This window comes from Sparus aurata, chromosome 5 (genome assembly GCF_900880675.1).
Source record: "Sparus aurata chromosome 5, fSpaAur1.1, whole genome shotgun sequence".
NCBI classification, from domain to species: Eukaryota; Metazoa; Chordata; class Actinopteri; order Spariformes; family Sparidae; genus Sparus; species Sparus aurata.
In genome coordinates, this window is record NC_044191.1 from 36,643,508 (window position 1) to 36,665,502 (window position 21,995).

At 44.6% G+C, this 21,995-nt stretch overlaps 1 protein-coding gene across 3 annotated transcripts in view; it reads left to right on the forward strand.

The window, feature by feature from the left end:
• Window positions 1-17,980, forward strand: part of LOC115581335 (GTPase IMAP family member 8-like) — a 451,552-nt gene extending 433,572 nt beyond the window's left edge. For 2 of the 3 annotated variants that reach the window (XM_030416345.1, XM_030416347.1), the window contains 3 exons: window positions 8,748-9,392; window positions 9,480-9,539; window positions 14,853-17,980. In XM_030416345.1, coding sequence (XP_030272205.1) covers window positions 8,748-9,392; window positions 9,480-9,539; window positions 14,853-17,557 — 3,410 coding nt within the window. In that variant the 3' untranslated portion in view covers window positions 17,558-17,980. Of the gene's footprint in view, window positions 1-1,289; window positions 1,357-2,945; window positions 3,028-8,580; window positions 8,641-8,747; window positions 9,393-9,479; window positions 9,540-14,852 lie in introns of those variants that run through there. The other variant, XM_030416344.1, reaches the window with a different exon arrangement.
• The last annotated feature ends 4,015 nt before the right edge of the window (window positions 17,981-21,995 follow it).

The window sequence follows — 21,995 nt, forward strand, 5'->3', positions numbered from 1 at the left end:
GGTCGGACATGTTGTGTCTCACTGCGTCTCTGTTGTAACTTCAGGCTTCAGCAGTATAACATGAAGGCCCTGCATGTTTTAATGCTCTATCTGTCAGGACCTGTTGCAAAATGTTTACACAGAACACAGCACTTTCAATTACTCATTATTCTGTGTATGTTTGGGCTGAAGAGATTTGGCTCCAGTCGCTCTCTAAACTTCCAGGAAGAAGCTGAACACGTTAACAAACTGGATCATTGAACACGTTTGGATGTTTTTCTCTCTTCAGGTCATTAAACTCTGGTGTTTCAGCAGACTGACCTGATGGGGAGCTCATCATCTGCTGTGGGTAACCGTCTTCAGGTGTTGATGCAGAGCTGACGCTTAAAGGACTCTTGCTTTTACTGATCTTAGTTGTGTTACTTATTGTGTCTTTGACTGTGTTTGGATAACATTCATTCATTCAGTCTGGCGGCAGTTATTAAATGTATCATTCATCCATTCATATCAGGTGGGTCAGCGTTTAGCAAGCTAATGCTACTCACCAGTTGTCCCCGCCCCTCCCACCAGACTCATCAACAGACCCCGACCCAGTGAACCATCAGCCAGGTGAGCAACACTGTTGAATGACAGGTCAGTTAGCATCATTGTGGGCTTCTGTGGGAATTAACGCTTTAATTATTTTCCCACATATTGATCTGAATATTGATCATATTGATTGTGATATGAAACAAAGCAGCCTACAGTCTGTACCACATTACACTCATTACACTTCAGATCACATTGCTCACAAAAATGCTTTAAAGCCAAACAGAAAATCAACACAAACAAGTTGGAGACTCTGATGTCGTACCAGCTGCCACAAACTCATTTTATGCTGTTTTGATCGGTCAACATGACGTATTGTTAGCTGCTCCTGTCTTCATGTCACTGTGGCCTGTATGTAACTACACAGTATTACCACACTGACGACTTCAGTTACTAGTTACTTTACAGATTACACACACTGCATCATTTTTTTTTAGATCAATTGAATTTCTCATCAATCAGATAAAAACAGTGATTGTGATGATCAGCTGACTCACAGTATACAATATAAACATACATGTAAATATATGGATCAGTTACTGAAGTTAATTTAATGTCAGATGCTTTAAGACTTTTACTGATATGGGTGATTCTCACTTAATCACTTTTAGTCATATGTGACTTAATATGTGCTTTTACTTCCTGTGTAAGTATTTAGTTACATTCCATCAGCTGGTAGTCGGCTGAGTATTTATACTGCAGAGTGTATCAGAGGGTTTGTCACTCATCTCGATCACGTGACCAGTTTTCTTAATTTAACTTGTTTGTGTCGCAGCAGAACTTCATCCGGTGAGTAAACTCGATCAAACTCCATAAAGTAACGAGGTAACTAAAGTGAGAGTACCGTGTGTTGTTGCTGTGAGCTGCAGGAGGTTCCACATTTATATGATGAACTCATTGACTTATTAAACCATCGATCCGCCTCCCTCCCGTCCGGATCTGTAGCCGGGTCCCGTCAGATGAACAGAACCTTCTCTGGACGGGTCGTGTGAGAGCTCCTCGTGTGTTCTGTCGGTGTTTCTTGTCTTCACTTCTCTCTGAAATGAGCAGATTTACTGAGACAACAAAATGTTTCTGGAACATTTGGACCGAGCTGAGCTGTCGACGCTATTTTAAGCCCGTGACGTCAGAGGACATGCGGTACCGTCTCGGCGCTGCTGTGTGTGGAGCAGAACTCCGTGTTTGTGTCTTCAGAACTTAGTTTAGCTGATGTTGGACCGACACTCAGTCCGGAGACACCCAGCGGCGCCTCCTCCTCCGGCTGACCCGGTGTGGGCAGCAGGAGGACGGTCAGCTGCCTCCCAGAACCTCCGCTGCTCTGGAGCCGGACCGAGGGACCGTCAACAAATTACCTGCTGTTTGATTTACACAGAGACTGTGTGTCGTCACGCTGACGTCATGATATTAGTGACAGTTATGATGAAAACAATACTTTTTCACTCTGAATGACATCATGACATCATCTCCATCAGTAAACTGGAGGCTGTCTGACTGTCACCATGACAACAGTAACTAAAACAACACAAACACTAACGATTTTTGCTGGTGACAGACGCTGTTTTTCGGTTAGAAATGTGACAAAGAGTCAGGAGGACGGACAGGAGGACAGACAGGAGGACAGACACTTGTCCATGTATATATGCAGTATTATTTTCCTCGTAAGTGTCCAAAGACAGCTACAGTTCCTGTTGTTTGGTCCTGTAACGTTGCTTTGTGGGACATTTCTCTGTGTTTAGTTGAGTGAAGGACCTGTGTAGTTATCAGACTGTCAGACCGACACGCCCTCGATTACACGCTGCCGGCTTATCCGTTCACACTGGTTCAGTTCGGTTCGCCAATGCTGCACCTCTGATTCTACCTCCAGAAGCGGATCAGCACAGGAGACACAGTTCGCCCCTCGCTGCCTCCGAGACTTTCACACAGAGGCGGAGAATTGGTGCAGGATCTCCGCATCCAAGCAGCAGTGTGTCACTACACAGGTCACATAGGACACACCCCTTTTTAATGTGTCATGAATGACAGATGTGAACAGTGTGGAGGACAGGACAACACTTCTAACATATGAATATGTCAGAATGAGACGTTGTCTCAAATAGAGCTGCACAATACGTTAAAAACATCTTACTGTGAGCGAGATTGATTCGCATCACAATTTCAATTTTCACTGAGAGAAACTATAAGAATGATGATAATGTGACATTTGTTATCTGAACCAGGTCAGGAAGGCTCTGCAGTCCTTCTTCATGATGCTGTTTGTCACCAAGAAACAAACTGCAGCTCCTGTGATTTGGATATTGCACTTGGCCACATTACAATATCCAATATTGACATATTACCAAACATTAACGTATTAGTTGAACATTTTATTCTCTCTTCAGGTTGTCAAACCCTGCAGCTGGTTTCCAGGTGAAAGAGTCTGATGTTTCCAGCAGAGTGACATGATGGCGTCTGCAGACACAGGTCAGTTCTTTGTTATTGGTGTGAATAACAAGGAGAGGTGAAGCGTGCATACCTGCCTGAGGTGTAAACACAACACACTGATTATTACTTTCCTGAACACTTTTCTTCGTCTGTATGGATTGTTGCTGCTCCTCCTGCAGTGTTGCCAGCACATACACAAAAAATACATCAACATGTGCAAATCAAAGAGAATCTTCAAAACCCTCTCTTAATCTCTCTCATCAACAGCTTTCACTCTTTCAGGAGAATCTGCTGGTCGCAGGCATGTAGCTACAGAGGCAAACAGACTAACACTTGGTATCTTACGCAAAAAACAGCTTTATGAGCAATGAATGAATGAAAGAAAGAATAAAAAGGTACGATTCTCGCTCTCTCCGACCCGTCTCTCTCAGGTGGACCTGGCCTTTCCTTATACCTACACTCCGTCAGCCATTTTGTCTTAGGACACACTCACACTTGGCCCAGTTTCAGAAGCACCATTGTCCCTCCTCCCCAGTCCCCCTGCTGGCCTGCACTCACATTGCTCCAGCCCCAACTGGGCCTGAGCCCGGTTACCTCTTGTACATATGTCAGTCATTTCAGAAAAATTGAGTTTTTTTGTGATTGATACGGGCAAAAAATCCTTGATTATGCGGCACGTTTTCTTAAAAAATGCAATGGAATATGCGGGATATTTATGCAATTTTCTGCAATGAATTTGTGGGAACTTGCAAAAACTGCGGTTTGATGAAAAACAGAAAAAAAAGTGATTCCCCCAACACCCTGTTCTCACTAGGCTACTACCTTAATGTAAAGAGTCATTTTTTATTACTTCCTATGAAAAGCAGCATACTACATCACAGAAAGTGCTGGAATATTTAAGTTCTCAGCTTGTTTTACTTCAGACACATGGCTCAAACTTACAAAACATTGATGAGTCAAACAAGTTCTGTAGCTTAACAAAAGGAATATGCTACAACTTCTGTAAAAATTAAATAAAATTTAAAAAAATAAAATGTGTGCTTCCTGTTTTACAGAGGTAGCTGTACAAAACAGACATCTTCTGTTAAAATAAGAGCAATCTCTTACTGTACCGTACATTTACATACTACTAATATACTTACAACTGTAAGGTTTTTGAAACTAGTATGATTTTTTTGTTGGCAAATGAGACTGATTTGCGGGCTTCATCATGGCTTCATCGCGGGGTTTGCAGCTTTTGATGATGTTCACGTCGCGTAATTACTTCACTTCATAACGTTCCCATGGCAACAGAGGAAAATGGCTGCTCTTGGGTGAAGTAAATGCAACATTTTTCAACTTTCTGCTGAGATATATGTGAGTTTTTTGCAACGAAAATGCGGGGATTATGAAATCATGCAAGCCCCGCATATTTTGCGCTGAAATCTGCAATTTATGCGGCTAAAGTGTGGCGTATTTGAAAAAATGCAGCCCATCCATCCATCCATCCATCCATCCATTTTCGTCCGCTTATCCGGGGCCGGGTCGCGGGGGCAGCTGCCTGAGCAGGGACACCCAGACTTCCCTCTCCCCGGACACTGCCTCCAGCTCTTCCAGGAGGATCCCAAGGCATTCCCAGGCCAGCTGAGTGACATAGTCACCAGCGTGTCCTGGGTCTTCCTCGGGGTCTCCTCTCGGCGGGACATGCCAGGAACACCTCCCGAGGGAGGCGTCCCGGGGCATCCAAAACAGATGCCAGAGCCACCTCAGCTGGCTCCTCTCGATGTGGAGGAGCAGCGGCTCTACTCCGAGCTCCTCCCAGGTGACAGAGCTCTTCACCCTATCTCTAAGGGAATGCCCTGCCACCCTGCGGAGGAAACTCATTTCGGCCGCTTGTATCCGGGATCTTATTCTTTCGGTCATGACCCAAAGTTCATGGCAATAGGTGAGGGTCGGAACGTAGATTGACTGGTAAATCTCTCTTCACCATGACAGACCGATACAACGACCGCATTACTGCGGCCGCTGCACCGATCCGCCTGTCAATCTCACACTCCATCCTTCCCTCACTTGTGAACAAGACCCCAAGATACTTAAACTCCTCCACTTGAGGCAGGAACTCTCCCCCAACCTGGAGGGAGCAAGCCACCTTTTTCCAGTCGAGAACCATGGCCTCGGATTTGGAGGTGCTGATTCTCATCCCAGCCGCTTCACACTCTGCTGCAAACCGCCCCAGGACATGCTGGAGGTCCTGGCTCGAAGGAGCCAACAAGACCACATCATCCGCGAAAAGCAGAGATGAGATCCAGTGGCTCCCGAACCAGATCTCCTCCGGCCCGTGGCTGCGCCTAGAAATTCTGTCCATAAAAATAATGAACAGAACCGGTGACAAAGGGCAGCCCTGCCGGAGTCCAACATGCACTGGGAACAGGTCTGACTTACTGCTGGCAATGCGAACCAAGCTCCTGCTCCGGTCGTACAAGGACCGTACAGCCCTTAACAGAGGGCCTCCGACCCCGTACTCCCGGAGCACCTCCCACAGAATGCCACGAGGGACACGGTCGAATGCTTTCTCCAAGTCCACAAAACACATGTGGACTGGTTGGGCAAACTCCCATGAACCCTCGAGCACCCTGCGGAGGGTATAGAGCTGGTCCAGTGTTCCACGGCCAGGACAAAAACCGCATTGTTCCTCCTGGATCCGAGGTTCGACTATCGGCCGAATTCTCCTCTCCAGTACCCTGGAATAGACTTTCCCAGGGAGGCTGAAGAGTGTGATCCCCCGATAGTTGAAACACACCCTCCGGTCCCCCTTTTTAAATAGGGGGACCGCCACCCCGGTCTGCCAGTCCAGAGGCACTGTCCCCGACTGCCACGCGATGCTGCAGAGACGTGTCAGCCAAGACAGCCCCACAACATCCAGAGACTTGAGGTACTCAGGGCGGATCTCATCCACCCCCGGTGCTTTGCCACTGAGGAGCTTCCGGACTACCTCAGTGACTTCGGCTTGGGTGATGGATGGGTCAACCTCTGAGTCCCCAGCATCTGCTTCCTCTTTGGAAGGCGTGTCAGTGGGATTGAGGAGATCCTCGAAGTATCCCTTCCACCGCCCGACGATGTCCCCAGTTGAGGTCAACAGCTCCCCACCTCCACTGTAAACAGTGTTAGCGGAGGACTGCTTCTCCCTCCTGAGGCGCCGGATGGTTTGCCAGAATTTCTTCGAGGCCGACCGGTAGTCCTCCTCCATGGCCTCCCCGAACTCTTCCCAGACCCGAGTTTTTGCTTCCGCGACTGCCCGTGCTGCCGCACGCTTGGCCTGCCGGTACCCGTCAGCTGCCTCAGGAGTCCCTCGGGCCAGCCAGGCTCAGTAGGACTCCTTCTTCAGCTTGACAGCAACCCTTACTTCCGGGGTCCACCACCGGGGCCGGGGATTGCCGCCGCGACAGACACCGGGGACCTTACGGCCACAGCTCCGGACAGCCGCGTCAACAATGGAAGTGGGGAACATGGTCCATTCAGACTCAATGTCCCCAGCCTCCCTCGGGATCTGGTCAAAGCTCTCCCGTAGGTGGGAGTTAAAGATCTCCCTGGCAGAGGGTTCCGCCAGACGTTCCCAGCAGACCCTCACAATACGTTTGGGTCTGCCAGGTCTGTCTTGTGAAAATGCAGCCCCCGCATAAATATGTGGACTTTGGCTGATTATGCATTGAATTATGCGATCGCATGATCGCCTTTTTCTGGAGGAACTTATATGTGTCCACGTTGTGTGCCTGTGCTCGTGCATGAGCCACCGTACCATGCTGATGCACTTCTTCCAACTGTGCCAGGGCCAGGGGCGTAAGTATCGGCGGTGCAACTGGTGCAGCTGCACCGGGGCCCAGATGCCATTAGGGGCCTATTAAGGAAAAAAAATAAAAAAAAACAGCTGTCCAGAATTGCCACAGGCCCTGTTTTTGTAAATTAAATATCTGGGGGCGGGTCGGTAAGGTAACGCTGAGTGGCCTTGATGCCTGTCAGTCATGATGAGTCGCGTCTCGTCACCGCTCTGATGTGTCTGCAGCTGAGCACTGCGGGCCGAGCCGGTGCATGTCTCTCTCCCCTGGCCGGGAGAGTTATCATACCGTAAATTACTAAATAATAGCCGGGGCGTTTATTTGTTTCAATCACTTAACAGACCAGTCGGCAATTTGGGACAGGCGTTTAATTCCTTCCTCTCAAAAATCCGGGATGAAAATGTCACAAACTTCTCCAGCTTCTCTGTGAATTCTCTGGCATCCTTCTGCAAGTGAAGTTGTTGCGGTGGAGGAAACGATTCAGCCAACCAGCACTCGCTGCAAACACCTCATCTCTGCTGTCACTCACGGTGGCGTACATTTGTTTCTCCATCGCCCTGATCATTTTGCGGGACACTCTCTCGTGGTGTGCCCGTTTGCTGATAACTCATTCCTGCATGTTTATCTCAGGCTCCTCTCTAGCCTCCTTCCTTCCTGCAGCAGGCATCCTGGCCCTGTTGCTGTCCTCCTCGGACAGACACTGAAGCTCACTTTGATTTTTTCGCCAGTCTCGCAATCTCTTGGGGTCGACAGAGAAACATCTAGCGGCTGCTTCTCCCGAGTTTTCCTCTCCATATTTTAAGACAGAAAGTTTGAATTTCAAGCCGTACTTTTTATTTTTTTGCTGCACCAGAGCCATGGCGATCATCAGTGTGATACTGACTGACAGAAAGCAGCACAATACGTGAAAAAGGCGAAGAAGAAAACGTGCAGTGTCATTGGTCACATCTTCTTCCTTGATTTAAAATAAATTAATTAATTATACTCGGCATTTATTTGGAACAGTCGGTTATTTACCAAAATATACACCTGCACCCGGCGTTTAAAGGGAACCTGCGGTTAATTGAAACCCGGCTATTATTTGGTAGTATACAGTAGTTACCAAGGCAAGGCGCAGCAGAAAAAACAAAAATAAAATTTAAAAAAAACAGCCGTCCATCGGCCCATTATTGATCAGCCCACCGGGAAAAATCCCGGTACTCTCAATGACCAGTTCACACCTGCAATAGCAGTTCTCTGGAGTGGCTGTGCGTGTGTGTGTGTGTTTACGGGCACAAAAATAATTTTGCACCGGGGCCTATCACCATGATGTTACGCCACTGGCCAGGGCCAAGAACGTGTACAGTGCTACCATCAAGTGTCATTCTCAGGTCGCCAAATAACAAAGTTGGTGGTTCAGGTCCAGTATAACAAACTCAGCCAAGGCCTTATCTGCTTAACTGATCATGATATCTTATAGTATATAACAATTTAATCATAACTTAATTTTATTAAACGTTTGTAACTTAAATGACCTGTCATTGTAACTAGATGTGCAGATTATGAGTATTAGATACTTGACTGAATGCATCTGATTTCTGGGATCAAAGATTGAAATGTTTCTCAGGTGTGCATCATGCTGTCAGTTAGGCTCCCTCGTGTCTTTCTTGAACCTGAGTTTTCCTGCAGACTCTGTCTGGATCAAAGGCAGAAGCTTTTCACCACATCTTAGTAGTTCTAATTAAAACAAGTCAAAGACTTTCATTACACATACATGAATCAGTGTTGTGTATCCTTACAGTGACAGATGATCTGGAACCTCGGAAAAGGAGGGGAAGCTATCCATGGTTGCCACCTAACAGTGAGTTGTTTATGCAAAAAAAAGCTGTGACTTCCTCAAATAAATCCAATGATTCATTTTGATGAAGTCATTAAAGAAGTTTTTCTAACGCAGTGTTTTCTCTCCAGTGTCTGAGCTGAGGGTGGTCCTGCTGGGGAACAGCTGGTCTCAGAGGAGTTCAGTGGGGAACTTCATACTGGGAACAACTGTGTTCAACACTGAGGAAGAACCAGACCGCTGTCTGAGAGTCAGTGGATGGTTAAAGAAGGAACACATAGTTCTGATCAACACCCCAGATCTGCTGCATCCCAACATGCCTGAAGACAGACTGAGAAGAAATGTAGGAACCTGTGTGAGACTCTCTGATCCTGGACCTCATGTGATCCTGCTGGTTCTACAGCCTGAAGACTTCACTGAGGAACACAAACTGAAGCTCTGCAGAGTCCTGAACCTCTTCAGTCATCGATCATTTGATCATTCAATGGTTCTGATATCAACACCCAGAGAGGAGAGTCCAGGTCTGATGGAAAGATACATGGATCACCCACCACTGAAAGACATGATCAGAATGTGTAGATACAGATTTCTGTGGCAGAAGACCGTTGACCTTCCAGAGATGTTGACACGGTTGGGTCAAATCGTAAAGGAGAATAATGGAGATCACGTCAGCTGTGATGTGTTTGAGGACGCACCATCAACTTTACCAGCTGATCATCGAAGCCCCCCCAAAAAGGAAACACAGATGGGTATCCTGGGTACTGTTAAATCTGCTGGTATGTTCAAAAACAATTCTGACAATGAGACATTTTCATACAAAACTAAAATATTTGCTGCTAATTAATGATGTCATCTCTTTACAGGGCTGCATATCATCAAAGGAATCGCTGCTGAGGACCTAGTGAAGAAGCCCTCGACTGACAGTACGTAACTGCACCACAGCGTCATCATATATATTTTATATTTATATATTTCTCCAGGATGAACCTGAATGCATCCCACAATTCCTCACTACTGAAATATAAGATAAAATAGATATAATAGAACAAGCAGTACAAAGTTGTACAAAGCACAATGCAATCAGTACAAAACAAAATGATACAGAATAATAGTCCAGTGTAACTGGTCCATGGGATTAAGTTTATCACTTCGATTGTACTCAATAAAGGGTCCCCAGACTTCAAGGAACTTGTGGTGAGTGTCGACAGAGTATATCGAATTTCTTCCAAGTAGATACAGGAAACCATATCATCCAATCATTTTCTAAAACACGGAGGAGAAACTGAATTCCAATCTCTAAGAATAACTTGTTTTGCTACGACCATACCAAACATGAGGGCTTGTTGTAGTAATGAGGGAAGAGTGAGAGAAAAGTTGGAACAGCCCAATATTATCAGAAGACTGTCAGGGATCAATTGTTTACTATATCACTGTAAAAGTGGAAAATTTCATCCCAAAAATTCAAGTTTGGGGCAGGAACAGAAAAGGTGACCCAGAGTCCCATCATCTGATTTGCATTTATCACAGGTGGTGGAAACAGAGGGAAAGATCCTATTCATTCTGGTGTTGGAGAAATGTAGCCGGTGGATGACTTTAAACTGAATAAGTTGAAGTCTAGCATTGATAGAGTAAGATTTGATCCTATTCAGTCCCTGGGCCCGAAGCGCATCCGAAATCTCATTACTGGTGTCTGATACCCAGGCTTCTTTGATATGGAGAGAAGGGGCTGCCAAACTAAAAAGATTAACGAATTGAGAGATCAGGCATTTGGTGGTGGGAGGTTTGGTCTTAAGCTCATAAAAGATTTGCTATTCAGGCAACATTTCAAAGTGAGGGATCGACTGCCTAACAAAATTTCTGACTTGCAAGTATAGAAAAAAATGGCTGGAAGTGGAGACCAAATATTGCCTGCAGTTGAGCTAAAGGCGCAAAGTGGTCGTTAATGTAAAGATCTGTGATGGCAATCAAGCCTTTGTCAGACCACTGTACAAAAGCAGCATCCATCATGCCTGGTTTAAAACAAGGATTCTGACAAACAGCAGCTTAGGTAGACAGTCCGGGAAGATTCAGCACACCCTTAATCTGTTTCAAAATCTTAAATGTGTGACGCATAACAAAATCATCCTTAAAACAAAAGGTAGATTTAGTTTGGAGAATAGAAAGGCTGATAAGGAGGCACCTGCACACACTGAAGCTACATGAGTCTCAATTACAGGCCAACTGGGATGGATGGAGCCTGTCTGCTCTGCCGCAGCTGCAGAGTGACTCCGAAAAACCAATGCTCTGGCATTACAGGCCCAATAGTAATGGCGGAAGACAGGGTTATTCCAAAGCCATCAGGGCCACAAGCTTTACCATTGGGACAGGAGCGAATGGCCGTTTTTATTTCCTCTAGTATGAGATCAGAGTCCAATTCTAGCTTAGCGGCTTCACTAGAGCTGGGATGAAATGAATGCATTGAGAAAATCACCGAGGTCGGAGTCAGTGGTCTTAGATTTGGAGGTATACAACTGACCAAAAAAATTAAAAAAATCTGTTGTTAATCAGTTTAGGATCAGTTATCACGTCTCTGCTCTGTAGGTTGAATGTGGGTCTCCTGCAGAAAAATTATGTCAGAAGACAAGGACTTTAGATGTGAGAATACCTTTCCCCTCTTAAGTGCCTTGCCAAGACCTCTACAATTCAAAGAGGTAAAAGTAATATGACTCAATCCCGGCTTGGCCGAATGACTATCCTGCATTTAGAAAACCAAAGAACAGAAAATAAGGCTGACATGACAAACGGGACAAGAAACTGGCAGTTTCCACACAAAAAAAACAAATAACCCCAAAATATACCAAAAGCCACAGTGAGAACTAGGCGGCACAACCCTCTATCCTTCGTGGAGGCTGCCAGGTAACAGAGACGGTTAAACTGTACAGCAATAAGCTGGCCAATACTAACAGCATCGTGAGCACCTCCAAAATAAAGATTAACAAACAGTAAGGTGCACCTTCGGGAACATAATAACAAACAATTGCTAAAGCCCATACTGAAAATGTTTGGAGGAGTGGCGTTTAGGTGGATCCCTTATAGAAAAGAAAGATAAATGAAAATACCTCAGCCGTGTTGTCGGGGAATATCGATACCCTCTCACCGTGGTACTGTAGCTGGGCTTGTCAGTGGCTGATCTGGGGGATACTGACCAGGTTGCTGTCATTGTGGACTCTTGCAATGATGATCCACGGTCGCTCATTAGCGAGTGGCTTGGGCCTGCGGTGGGCCATATCAGTTTTGAAGGGCCTGTTAAAGTTGTCCTGGCCCAGAAGCCTCGGTATCAGCCACGACACAAACTCAGTAAGGCGACTGTTTTCTTCTCCCTCTTTAATGCCCACAAATCCTGATGTTAAGCCTACGGGAGCGACCCTCCAAGTCATTTAGTTTAGCTTTGAGGAGCCCGTAAGCCGCCGTTAAATATTTGCATGTTGCCTCTAGCATTGTGTTGCGGCTATCGGCAGCTGAGAGAGCCTCATCCATGTCGTCCAGGTGGTTTTCAGCTTCACGGTGTTCTTTTTGGAGGGCGGATAGGCTTCCTTCGATTGAGTAAAGGCGCCCCTCCATCGACTTCTTCAAGTCACCACAAGCATGCAGATCTTGCCAACACAATATGCCATTGGACCACAGGATTGATGGTGGCTGAAAATGTTCCTCTGTCAACATACACTACATTGCCAAAAGTACTCACTCACTAGGGGTGGGAATTGATAAGTTTTTATCAATATCAATGCCATTGTCGATTCTGCCTATCAATTCAATTCCTTATCAATTCTCATATCGATTCCTGAGTAGGTCATTGAGCGGCAAAAAGGAGTTCTACACAGTCTTCTGCACCAAAAGCAACCATTTTATTTTTTCCCCAAATTATGTCTGCACAAGACTGTGAACATGAACTCATTCAACTCAAACATACAACAAAAAACTGTGCATGCTGCTTGCAGTTGCAAGGCCACCGTGCGCTAATGCAGGATATTTAATGTCAACGTTGTCAATGGAGGTCCCAGTGGAGCTTGTTTGACCAGCAGCAACGCAGGCGCCCTAACACGATATTACAGCATTATTAATATATTTAATTTATATAGCGCCTTTTAGGGTACCCAGGGACACTTAACAAAGTGAAACAAACAAAACAAAGAACAAATTGAGCGCCTGTCAGTCCGCACGGAGGGAATAGCACCGTCCTTATAAACAGATTTGAGTCTGGAGGTCCCGTCCAACATCGCAGCTGCCGGGGGGGAGCACAGCAGCAGAGGAGAGTGATAAAGGAGCCAGGTGAATAACCCCGAGGTAGTGGTGGAGGGAGGACAAACGGAGCAACGATGGACAGCCTACAGAGTATTGAGTACATCGGTTTGAAAGTTAGCGTTGCTAGGCTAACAGCTGATCGACGAGGCTAACAGCTGATGGCGGGGCTAACAGCTGATCAGGGGAGAAAGGTGAGTCCATGGTGACAATTGTTCAGGTGTGCAGCCTTCAAAGTTAGTAGCACAGTCCCAGAGCTTGTAGGGACAGCTTGGCTTTCCATCTCTCCAAAAAAAAGCAGTTTTGCTACGAATTGAGAAGCGGCGATTTTTTAGTAGCGTCCTCTCGCATCCAGGTTGATTGCACTGATTACACACAGCAGAATAGATCGCTTCTTCTTCTCCATGATGCTGCCTCGCGGTTTAAGGTCTGAGTCGTCAGGGAGTGTGATGCAAATGTACCGCGACGCAAAATTTCCTCGTGCAGGCAGGGAAATGAGTGAATCGTTAAGAAGAATTGATAACGCCGGAGGCTACAATTCCGATGGAATTGGTCAGTCGGAACCGGTTCTGGGTCGGAACCGGTTCTCGATTCCCACCCCTATCACTCACCCATCCAAATAATTGAAATCAGGTATTCCAATCACTGCCATGGCCACAGGTGAATATAAGTAAGCACCTAGGCATGCAGACTGTTTCTACAAACATTTGTGAAAGAATGGGTCACTCTCAGGAGCTCAGTGAATTCCAGCATGGTACATGATAGGATGCCGTCTGTGCAACAAGTCCAGTCGTGAAATTTCCTCGCTCCTAAATATTCCACAGTCAGCCGTCAGTGGTATTATAACAAAGTGGAAGTGATTGGGAACGACAGCAACTCAGCTATGAAGTGGTAAGCCACTTAAAATGATGGAGCGGGGTCAGCGGATGCTGAGGCGCATAGTGAGCAGAGGTCGGAAACTTTCTGCAGAGTCAATCGCTCCAGACCTCCAAACTTCTTGTGGCCTTCAGATTAGCTCAAGAACAGTGTGTAGAGAGCTTCATGGAATACATCAGCAAGTGCAATGCAAAGCATTGGATGCAGTGGTGTAAAGCACACCACCGCTGTACTCTAGAGCAGTGGAGACGTTCTCTGGAGTGACAAATCGCGCTTCTCCATCTGGTAATCTGATGATGGAGGACGAGTTGGGGTTTGGCAGTTGCCAGGAGAACGGTACTTGTCTGATTGCATTGTGCCAAGTGTAAAGTTTGGTGGAGGAAGGATTGTGGTGTGGGGTTGTTTTTCAGGAGCTGGGCTTGGCCCCTTAGTTCCAGTGAAATGAACTCTGAATGCTTCAGCATACCAAGAGATGTTGGACAATTCCCTGCTCCCAACTTTGTGGGAACAGTTTGGGGATGGCCCCTTCCTGTACCAACATGACTGTGCAGCAGTGCACAAAGCAGGTCCAAAGACATGGAGGAGAGAGTTTGGTGTGGGTGAACTTGACTGGCCTGCACAGAGTCCTGACCTCAATCCAATAGAACACCTTTTAGATGAATTAGAGCGGAGACTGAGAGCCAGGCCTTCCCGTCCAACATCAGTGTGTGACCTCACAAATGAGCTTCTGGAAGAATGGTCAAAAATTCCCATAAACACTCCTAAACCTTGTGGAAAGCCTTCAGAAGAGTTGAAGCTGTTATAGCTGCAAAGGGACCGACGTCATATTCAACCCTATGGATGAAGTATGGGACGTCACTTAAGTTCATGTGTGAGTCAAGGCAGGTGAGCGAATACTTTTGGCAATATAGTGTATGTACATATTCCATTAAAAACGTCTGACTGCCATTACATCTTTTAAAATCTTGACACGATGAATCGGACCGGAGCATTGGCTGAGTTTTTAAATGACTGGAGAGATCTGTCAGCTACATGTGTTAACTTCAGCCTACCATTTTATATTTCTCTCTTTTGTGTTACAGCATCTGGATTCAGGATTGTGCTGTTGGGAAAAAGTGAGGACAAACAGACAAGACTTGCTAACTTCATCATCGGGGACCAAGCTTTTAATAACCAAAAGAACAAGAAGTGTGTGGCCACATGTGGAGAGTGGAGAGGAAATCCTCTAACTGTAGTGAAAACTCCAGACATGTTCAGTCGGTCTGTGGAAGCTGTGAGAGAAATGATGAAGAGGTGTGTAAGTCTTTGTCCTCCTGGACCAAATGTTCTCCTGCTGTTAGTGAAACCTTCTGAGTTCACAGAGAAGAACAGAGAAACTCTGAAGTTCATCCTGAGTTTGTTTGGTCAAGATGCTTTAAAACACTCGATGGTCATCATCACACATGAGGGGAATGAAATGACTTTCTCTGTTAATGAGCTCCTTAAAGACTGTGGAGGAAGACACTACAACATGTCTGAATACAACCACTGGTCATTAATGCAAAAGATTGAGAAGATTGTCCATGAAAACAGAGGAACCTTCCTCACCTGCAGTGAAGAGACCATCAGACCAAAGTCTGAAGACATCAGAGCAGCTTTAAACCTGGTTCTGTGTGGGAGGAGAGGAGCAGGGAAGACTTCAGCAGCTGAGGCCATTTTAGGTCAGACAGAGTTTCCTTCAGTCTCCAACTCATCAGAGTGTGTTCAGAGTCAGGGAGAGGTGTGTGGACGTTGGGTTTCCCTGGTGGAGCTGCCTGCCTTGTGTGGAAAACCTCAGGAGGAAGTGATGAAGGAATCACTCAGGTGTATCTCCCTCTGTGATCCTGAGGGCGTCCATGCCTTCATCCTGGTCCTACCTGTGGGTCCCCTCACTGATGAAGACAAGAGTGAGTTAAAGACCATCCAGAACACATTCAGCTCTCGAGTCAATGACTTCACCATGATTCTGTTCACTGTGGAGTCAGATCCTACAGCTCCAGCTGTTGTTAACTTTGTAAAGGGAAACAGAGACATCCAGGAGCTCCTTCAGAGCTGTGGAGGAAGATATGTTGTTCTCAACATCAACAACAAGCAGCAGATCTCTGAGATGTTGGATTCTGTAGAAAAGATGAGAGCTGAAGGATCCAGAAGCTTCACAAAGGACATGTTCACCAAAGCTCTGATGGAGAAGGTATCAAAACTTGAAGCTGAGCTACAGGATCTGAAAAGGAAGAATGAAGATGGAGGTGATGATGAACATCAGAGCAGAGAGTGTCTCAGGATGGTGCTGATTGGGAAGACTGGCTGTGGGAAGAGTGCAACTGGAAATACAATTTTAGGCAAAAAACTGTTTAAATCTGCAGCCAGCCAGAAGTCTGTGACCAAGTTCTGTGATAAAGCATCAGGAGAGATTGATGGACGGCCTGTCGTTGTTGTCGACACACCCGGCTTGTTTGACACGACTCTGTCCAATGATGCAGTTCAGGAGGCGCTTGTGAAATGCATCAGCATGTTGTCTCCTGGACCTCATGTCTTCTTACTGGTGCTGCAGATCGGTCGATTTACACAGGAGGAGAAAGACTCTGTGGAACTGATCAAGAAATACTTCGGCAAGAAGTCAGCAAATTTCATTATCGTTGTTTTCACCAGAGGAGATGATCTGGAGGGTAAGTCATTTCAAACTTACATAGAAGAAGACTGTGATGACTTTGTCAAAACACTGATATGTGACTGTGGAAACAGACATCATGTTTTTAACAATAAGGATCTGAACAACCGTACTCAGGTCAGTGAGCTGCTGACAAAGGTTGAGTCAATGTTGAGGACAAATTGCTGCAGCTGCTACACCTCAGAGATGTTCCAGGAGGCCGAGGCAGCGATACAGAAGGAAGTGGAGAGGATCCTGAAGGAGAAAGAAGAAGAAATGGAGAGACAGAAGGAAGAACTTCAAAGAAAACATGAGGAGGAAATTAAAATGATGAAGAGAAGGATGGAAGAACAGAGAGCTGAAATTGAGCAGGAGAGAAAAACAAGAGCTGAACAACTTAAAGAAATGGAGGAAAACATCAACAGGGAGCGAGAGGTGAGAAGGAAAGAACAGGAAAGTAGAAACGAGGAGGAAAACAAAAAGAAAAGACAGGAAGAGCTTTATAAACAAGAGTGGGAACAAAAACTTGAAGCGATGGAGAAGAAAATAAAGACTGAATCAAAGGAAAAGGAAACCATTGACAGAGAGTTGGAGCAGACCAGAGAAGAGATGAAGAAGCAACGAGCGCACTGGGAGAAAGAAAGAGAAGAATGGTGGGACAAACGATGTCAAGAAAATCAACAGAAACGACAAGACGAGGAAACTAAAATTAAAAAGCTCCAAGAAGAGTTTGACCAGGAAAGAGAAAATTATGAAAACCAAAGACAAGAAGAAGATCGAATCAGAAGAGAGCAGGAGGAGAGGGAGCGCAGCGAGTTACAGGAAAAGTATAATAAAGAAATAGAAGAAATGAAGAAGAAGTATGAAGATGAGGCCAGAAAACAAGCTGAAGAAGTCAATGAGTTCAGAAAGACATACGCCAAAGACTTCACTGCTCTGGTAGATAAACACATGGAGGAAATCCAGGAACTGAAGCAAGAACATGAGAGACAAATGACAGAGACAAAAACTATGTTTTACAGAGATTACAGTTTGTTACAAGACCTCTCAGGAAACAAAGAAAAACATCTGAAAAAACAACTGGAGGAGCTGAAGAAGACACCAGAATGTGTCATCGCCTGATCTCCATGCAATGAAACATCCTGTAAACATCTTGTGTCTGATACTGGATTGATCGATCAAGGTACAAGGTTTTGACGTTTTCTGTGTTGCAGGACTTGAGTTCAATATTTAGAGCTGTTGTTTACTGAGTTCTGCGTGATTAATCATGATTCGCCAAATAATAATTGCTTATTGTGTCAGGTTGAATACCCAGCATCAGGGGTGTTTCCAGGTTTGAGTACATTGGGGGATTAGGAAAGTTGTACGCTTGAAAATGATTATTGTCAATCATCATGAATCTTTTTGTGCATTGCATGTAACTGTAACTCTGAACAACCCTGCAGATACACGGGAGATGGATTTGTTTTTCAATTTGTGATTGGTTTGTCTGATGTAGGTCTAGTACTGAAATGTCACAAATAAATGTATCTTTGCAAATTGCAACTGTGCAGGATTTTTGCTTTCATCTCAATATGTGATCTAGAATTCACAGAAATGTACGAAAAACCAAAAAAAAAGTATCCTGTATTAAAAATACAAAGCAAACCACTTGAGCCCAGGTTGAAAGTCTTCAGGTCGTAAAATGAATTATCTGCATTTGCAAGAAAAATCCTACTAAAGGATGATTATAAGTATGTTGTGTAATCAGACAATTGTGTGTTGATTCTGGTGAATATCACAAATCAACCATTATTGAAAAGTTACAACATAATCTAAATCATTACCCCTACTTCTCTCCAAAAGAGAAGTCCTCATTATAAAGTCTGAATCAAAGGAAATAAGGATGGAGATTTAGTAATTTTTCCCTGCATACTCTGCCTTTTCTGCTTCATGTCTGTTACTGCTGGAACTTAAATCAATTACAAAATACAGACTTCATTTAAAATCATATTCGAGGCTTGAACCCCAGTAAAAAGACCTGGCAACACTGATGACCCAGATTCAGTATTCAGCCAGTTACTGCCACTATCTAACAGGTTTGGATGCGTTGTCCTTTGTGATTCATATACATAAATAAATAAAAATAAAGTCTTCAGAGTGCAGTCAGCGTGTTTGTCTACATGAGGAGGCTCATCTCAGGCAGCTTGTGTCAATGTACATCATACATATATTTATTCTCTTTATTATGAATTGTATACTTCCTTTACAGTACCATTTTAGTTTTTAGGAGGTTCTCCTTTTTTCCACCGGGCCCAGAAGCTGTTTGCTAGGAGTTGAACTTAGTGCCACCTCTTGCAGTGGTAAAATCAGTTCCTGGAGGTGGGAAGATAAACATGGACCTTATAGTCAGGACGTGTTTTGTGTCAGGGGCTCTAGGCTTGATGAATCGTTCAGATGATCAGTGGTTGGAGGTCTGCTATTCCCCATCACTGTGACTTCACTACAGAGGAGCAGCCAAGTCTGGCTTAGTGTTCTTGAATGGACATCAACACTTCTGTCTATCCCAGATGCCGCCTGTATGACTGGAAGCTGGGGTGTTCATAATTAACTCACATCCCAATTCTTTGAAGTCTTCTTGATCCATCTCTATCAAAGTTCAACAAACTCTCATCTTGCTCCGACAGAGTTTGTCCCTTGATCAAATCTTATTTGGTGTTCGGCTCCCTGAATGGCAACAAGACGAAGTCAGAGCTTTCATGAAGGCATCCGTGGTCAATTCATTAAGCATTTCAATGTGTATTGCTCTGGGAACTCATGCACGCAACTAACAGTTAATGCTTTAACTCTTTTCTTCCTTCCATGACACAGGATGATCCAAATCAGTCCATAAGTAAATCCATAGGTGAATTCTGGGGTCGTTTCCATCCACTCTTTAGGGAAGATTTCCATCCTTTGCTGTCCAGTGCATTTTCGGAACTTCCTGCACTTGTTGATATGAGGTGAAGGATCGATATGCCATTGGATGGGAGATCATTCACAGTCATTCCTAGTCTCTGATGGTGGACTATCTCTTGATGGTGCCTGTTGAGTAAAGCCAACAGATGCTTCACATATGGATGCATGAGTTAAGGGGCCTTCCACTCTGAGGACAACTTGGTCATCAAGACATGGACATAACTTGTTTGCCTTGTCTTTGTTTAGTTTTCTGTTTTTGAGGCCGGAGTCACTGTATTCCATGAGAGAAGACTGCAGGACCTTGGCCTTTGGTCTATCACTTTAGTCTATCGATAGCATCAACCATTTCTGAACGGTCGGAGAACTTGTGTAGGCGATCTAACAGTGACCTTGCTGTCTTTGCCTGGGTGTCATGAACACTGGGCGTTCTGAAGCTCTGGGTCACTTCTAGTGATCTCTTTTACCTCGACTACTCTACTTGGAAGTTTCTGCCAAAGAAGGTCTGGGCCCTTCAACCAGTTTGAAGCTACACGTTGCTCAGCTGTACGACCTGCTGTGGACTGATGGAACTTCTTCAGAAGCCACATTCCTCCATTGTGCTGACTCTGTGCTCTGCTTGATCCGTTCTACTCAGTTCGCTTCAAACACATGAAATCTTCTGGCTTTATATTTATGTACCAAAGTACAACCTTTGAATCAGTTGAGAAGAATCCTTGTGGGCAGCCAACTTCCAGTTCTTTCCTCAGAATGTCACTGCTGCTGTCAGTTTCTTCCAGGATAAAGGTTGTGTCACTCTCTGTATCAAGTAGAGAATACACGAGAACTTTACCACCTGGCTCACTTGACTCCAACATGGTAATGTTGGAAGATATATGAGTATCTTCGATATTCTGCATGACTACTGGATGTTCCTTCATGTGATGCCGATCCATCTTCCCCTCCCTTGACTTGTCACTGTCCGTTGCTCCATCAGCATTTGTTGACATCCTTCTTTCTTGGTTGCAGTTATCGTAGAGGCACGTTGGATTGGAAGTCTTTTCTCACACATATCACAGGTTTTCCCTTTTTCATAGTACTTTGAGTGATGGTCAGACTTTAAACAGCTGGGGCACAACTTATTTTTAACAAACTTTACTCACCTACAGATTGTCTTAATAAATGCTTTTAAATTACTAAATGACGGAAGGCTTTTAATGTGCAGAACTTAGAGGAAATTAAATGTGTTTGCCATCAAGTAAGTGGAGCTTTGTCAACGCTGTTCTTCAGTACTACTGCCGGGAGGAGTATTTTTACAGCCGCTCCATTGACCACTACACAAAACAGCTAGGTTGCAAGCAAGTGTCCATGTTGTAATGGAAATACAAATCCGTGCCGCGCTGTGCTGATGTGCTGAATCAAACCGAGTAGAGCCAGGTCAGCAGATGGTAAAATGTGGAGCAGGTGAGCTCTGATTGGTGCTCCCTCTGGCACAAGGTCATGATTAAAAACTGGGTTTATTCCTTTTCCAACAATACATGAGAACTGGGTTAAAGAAGAAAAAATATTAACAAATACAATGAATGAAATGCATGTTTAAATATCATTGTGTTTACAATTCATGCCCCTATAGCCACACAACAGCTAACATATCACAAAACATTAGCTAACTTACATATTTCATACCATAACTTGTGTTAAACTGTTATTTAAATAAAAAAAAAAATCACTATTTGTACTTAAACACTACATCAGCATAACTCAAACGGCAACATTATGAACTAAAAATACACCACAGAAGATCACAACCCTCATATAAACTCATATAACACAATTATTAGACTTTGCTGTAATAAAGTGGAACAAAACATACCTTACTGGCTGATTAAGAGGAGCTCAGTCGTGATAATTCTGATCTTTTCTTTGTCTTCTTTGTTCTTGTTTTTATTCCTTTGTCTTTGGCGCTTCTCATGCAGCGTGTTTATTGAATTAATTACGTGCGGAACATAGAGCGGCAATAATTGGTTCCGCCCCTCCAGGCAGGAACCAACAACAGCAGGTTAAACAGCGACACGCTTTGTCTTTTTATAAACCGATCCTGTCCAAATATTACCAACTGATAAACCAGTCAAATACTTTTATTATACAGTGTACATACAGTGTGTGCAGTGATATAACATGATAATTTAAATGGAACCTGGTTATAACTTCATCATCACTGGACTGCTCAGGACTTATTCAGCTGTTAGCCCGCCTGCCGGCTAGTGTTAGCTTGCTAGCTGTTAGCTTGAATGTTTCAGTTGAGATTTATTATTTGTTTTAAATATTAAAACGTACAAGTGTCAAGTGTCCAGTAGCTTATTGTTACTCACTCTGTCTTCTTTCTTTCTTCTTCTTCTTCTTCTCCTCTTCTTCTTACCTCTCATCCGCCTTATTCTTCTTCCCCTTCTTCTCCTTCTCTTTCTTATTTTTCTTTCTTCTTCTTCTTCTTCGCTTATTGTTCTCCTCTGTCTCTCATGTCCTCTTCCAGCTGTGTTCCCTCTCTCATTTCTTCCTCTCACTTTTACTTTCCCCTCACAGTATTTCAGTTTTATCCAGACTAACACTGTTTCTCTGCTCAGTCTGGAGTTTTCTCTTTAATCAAACT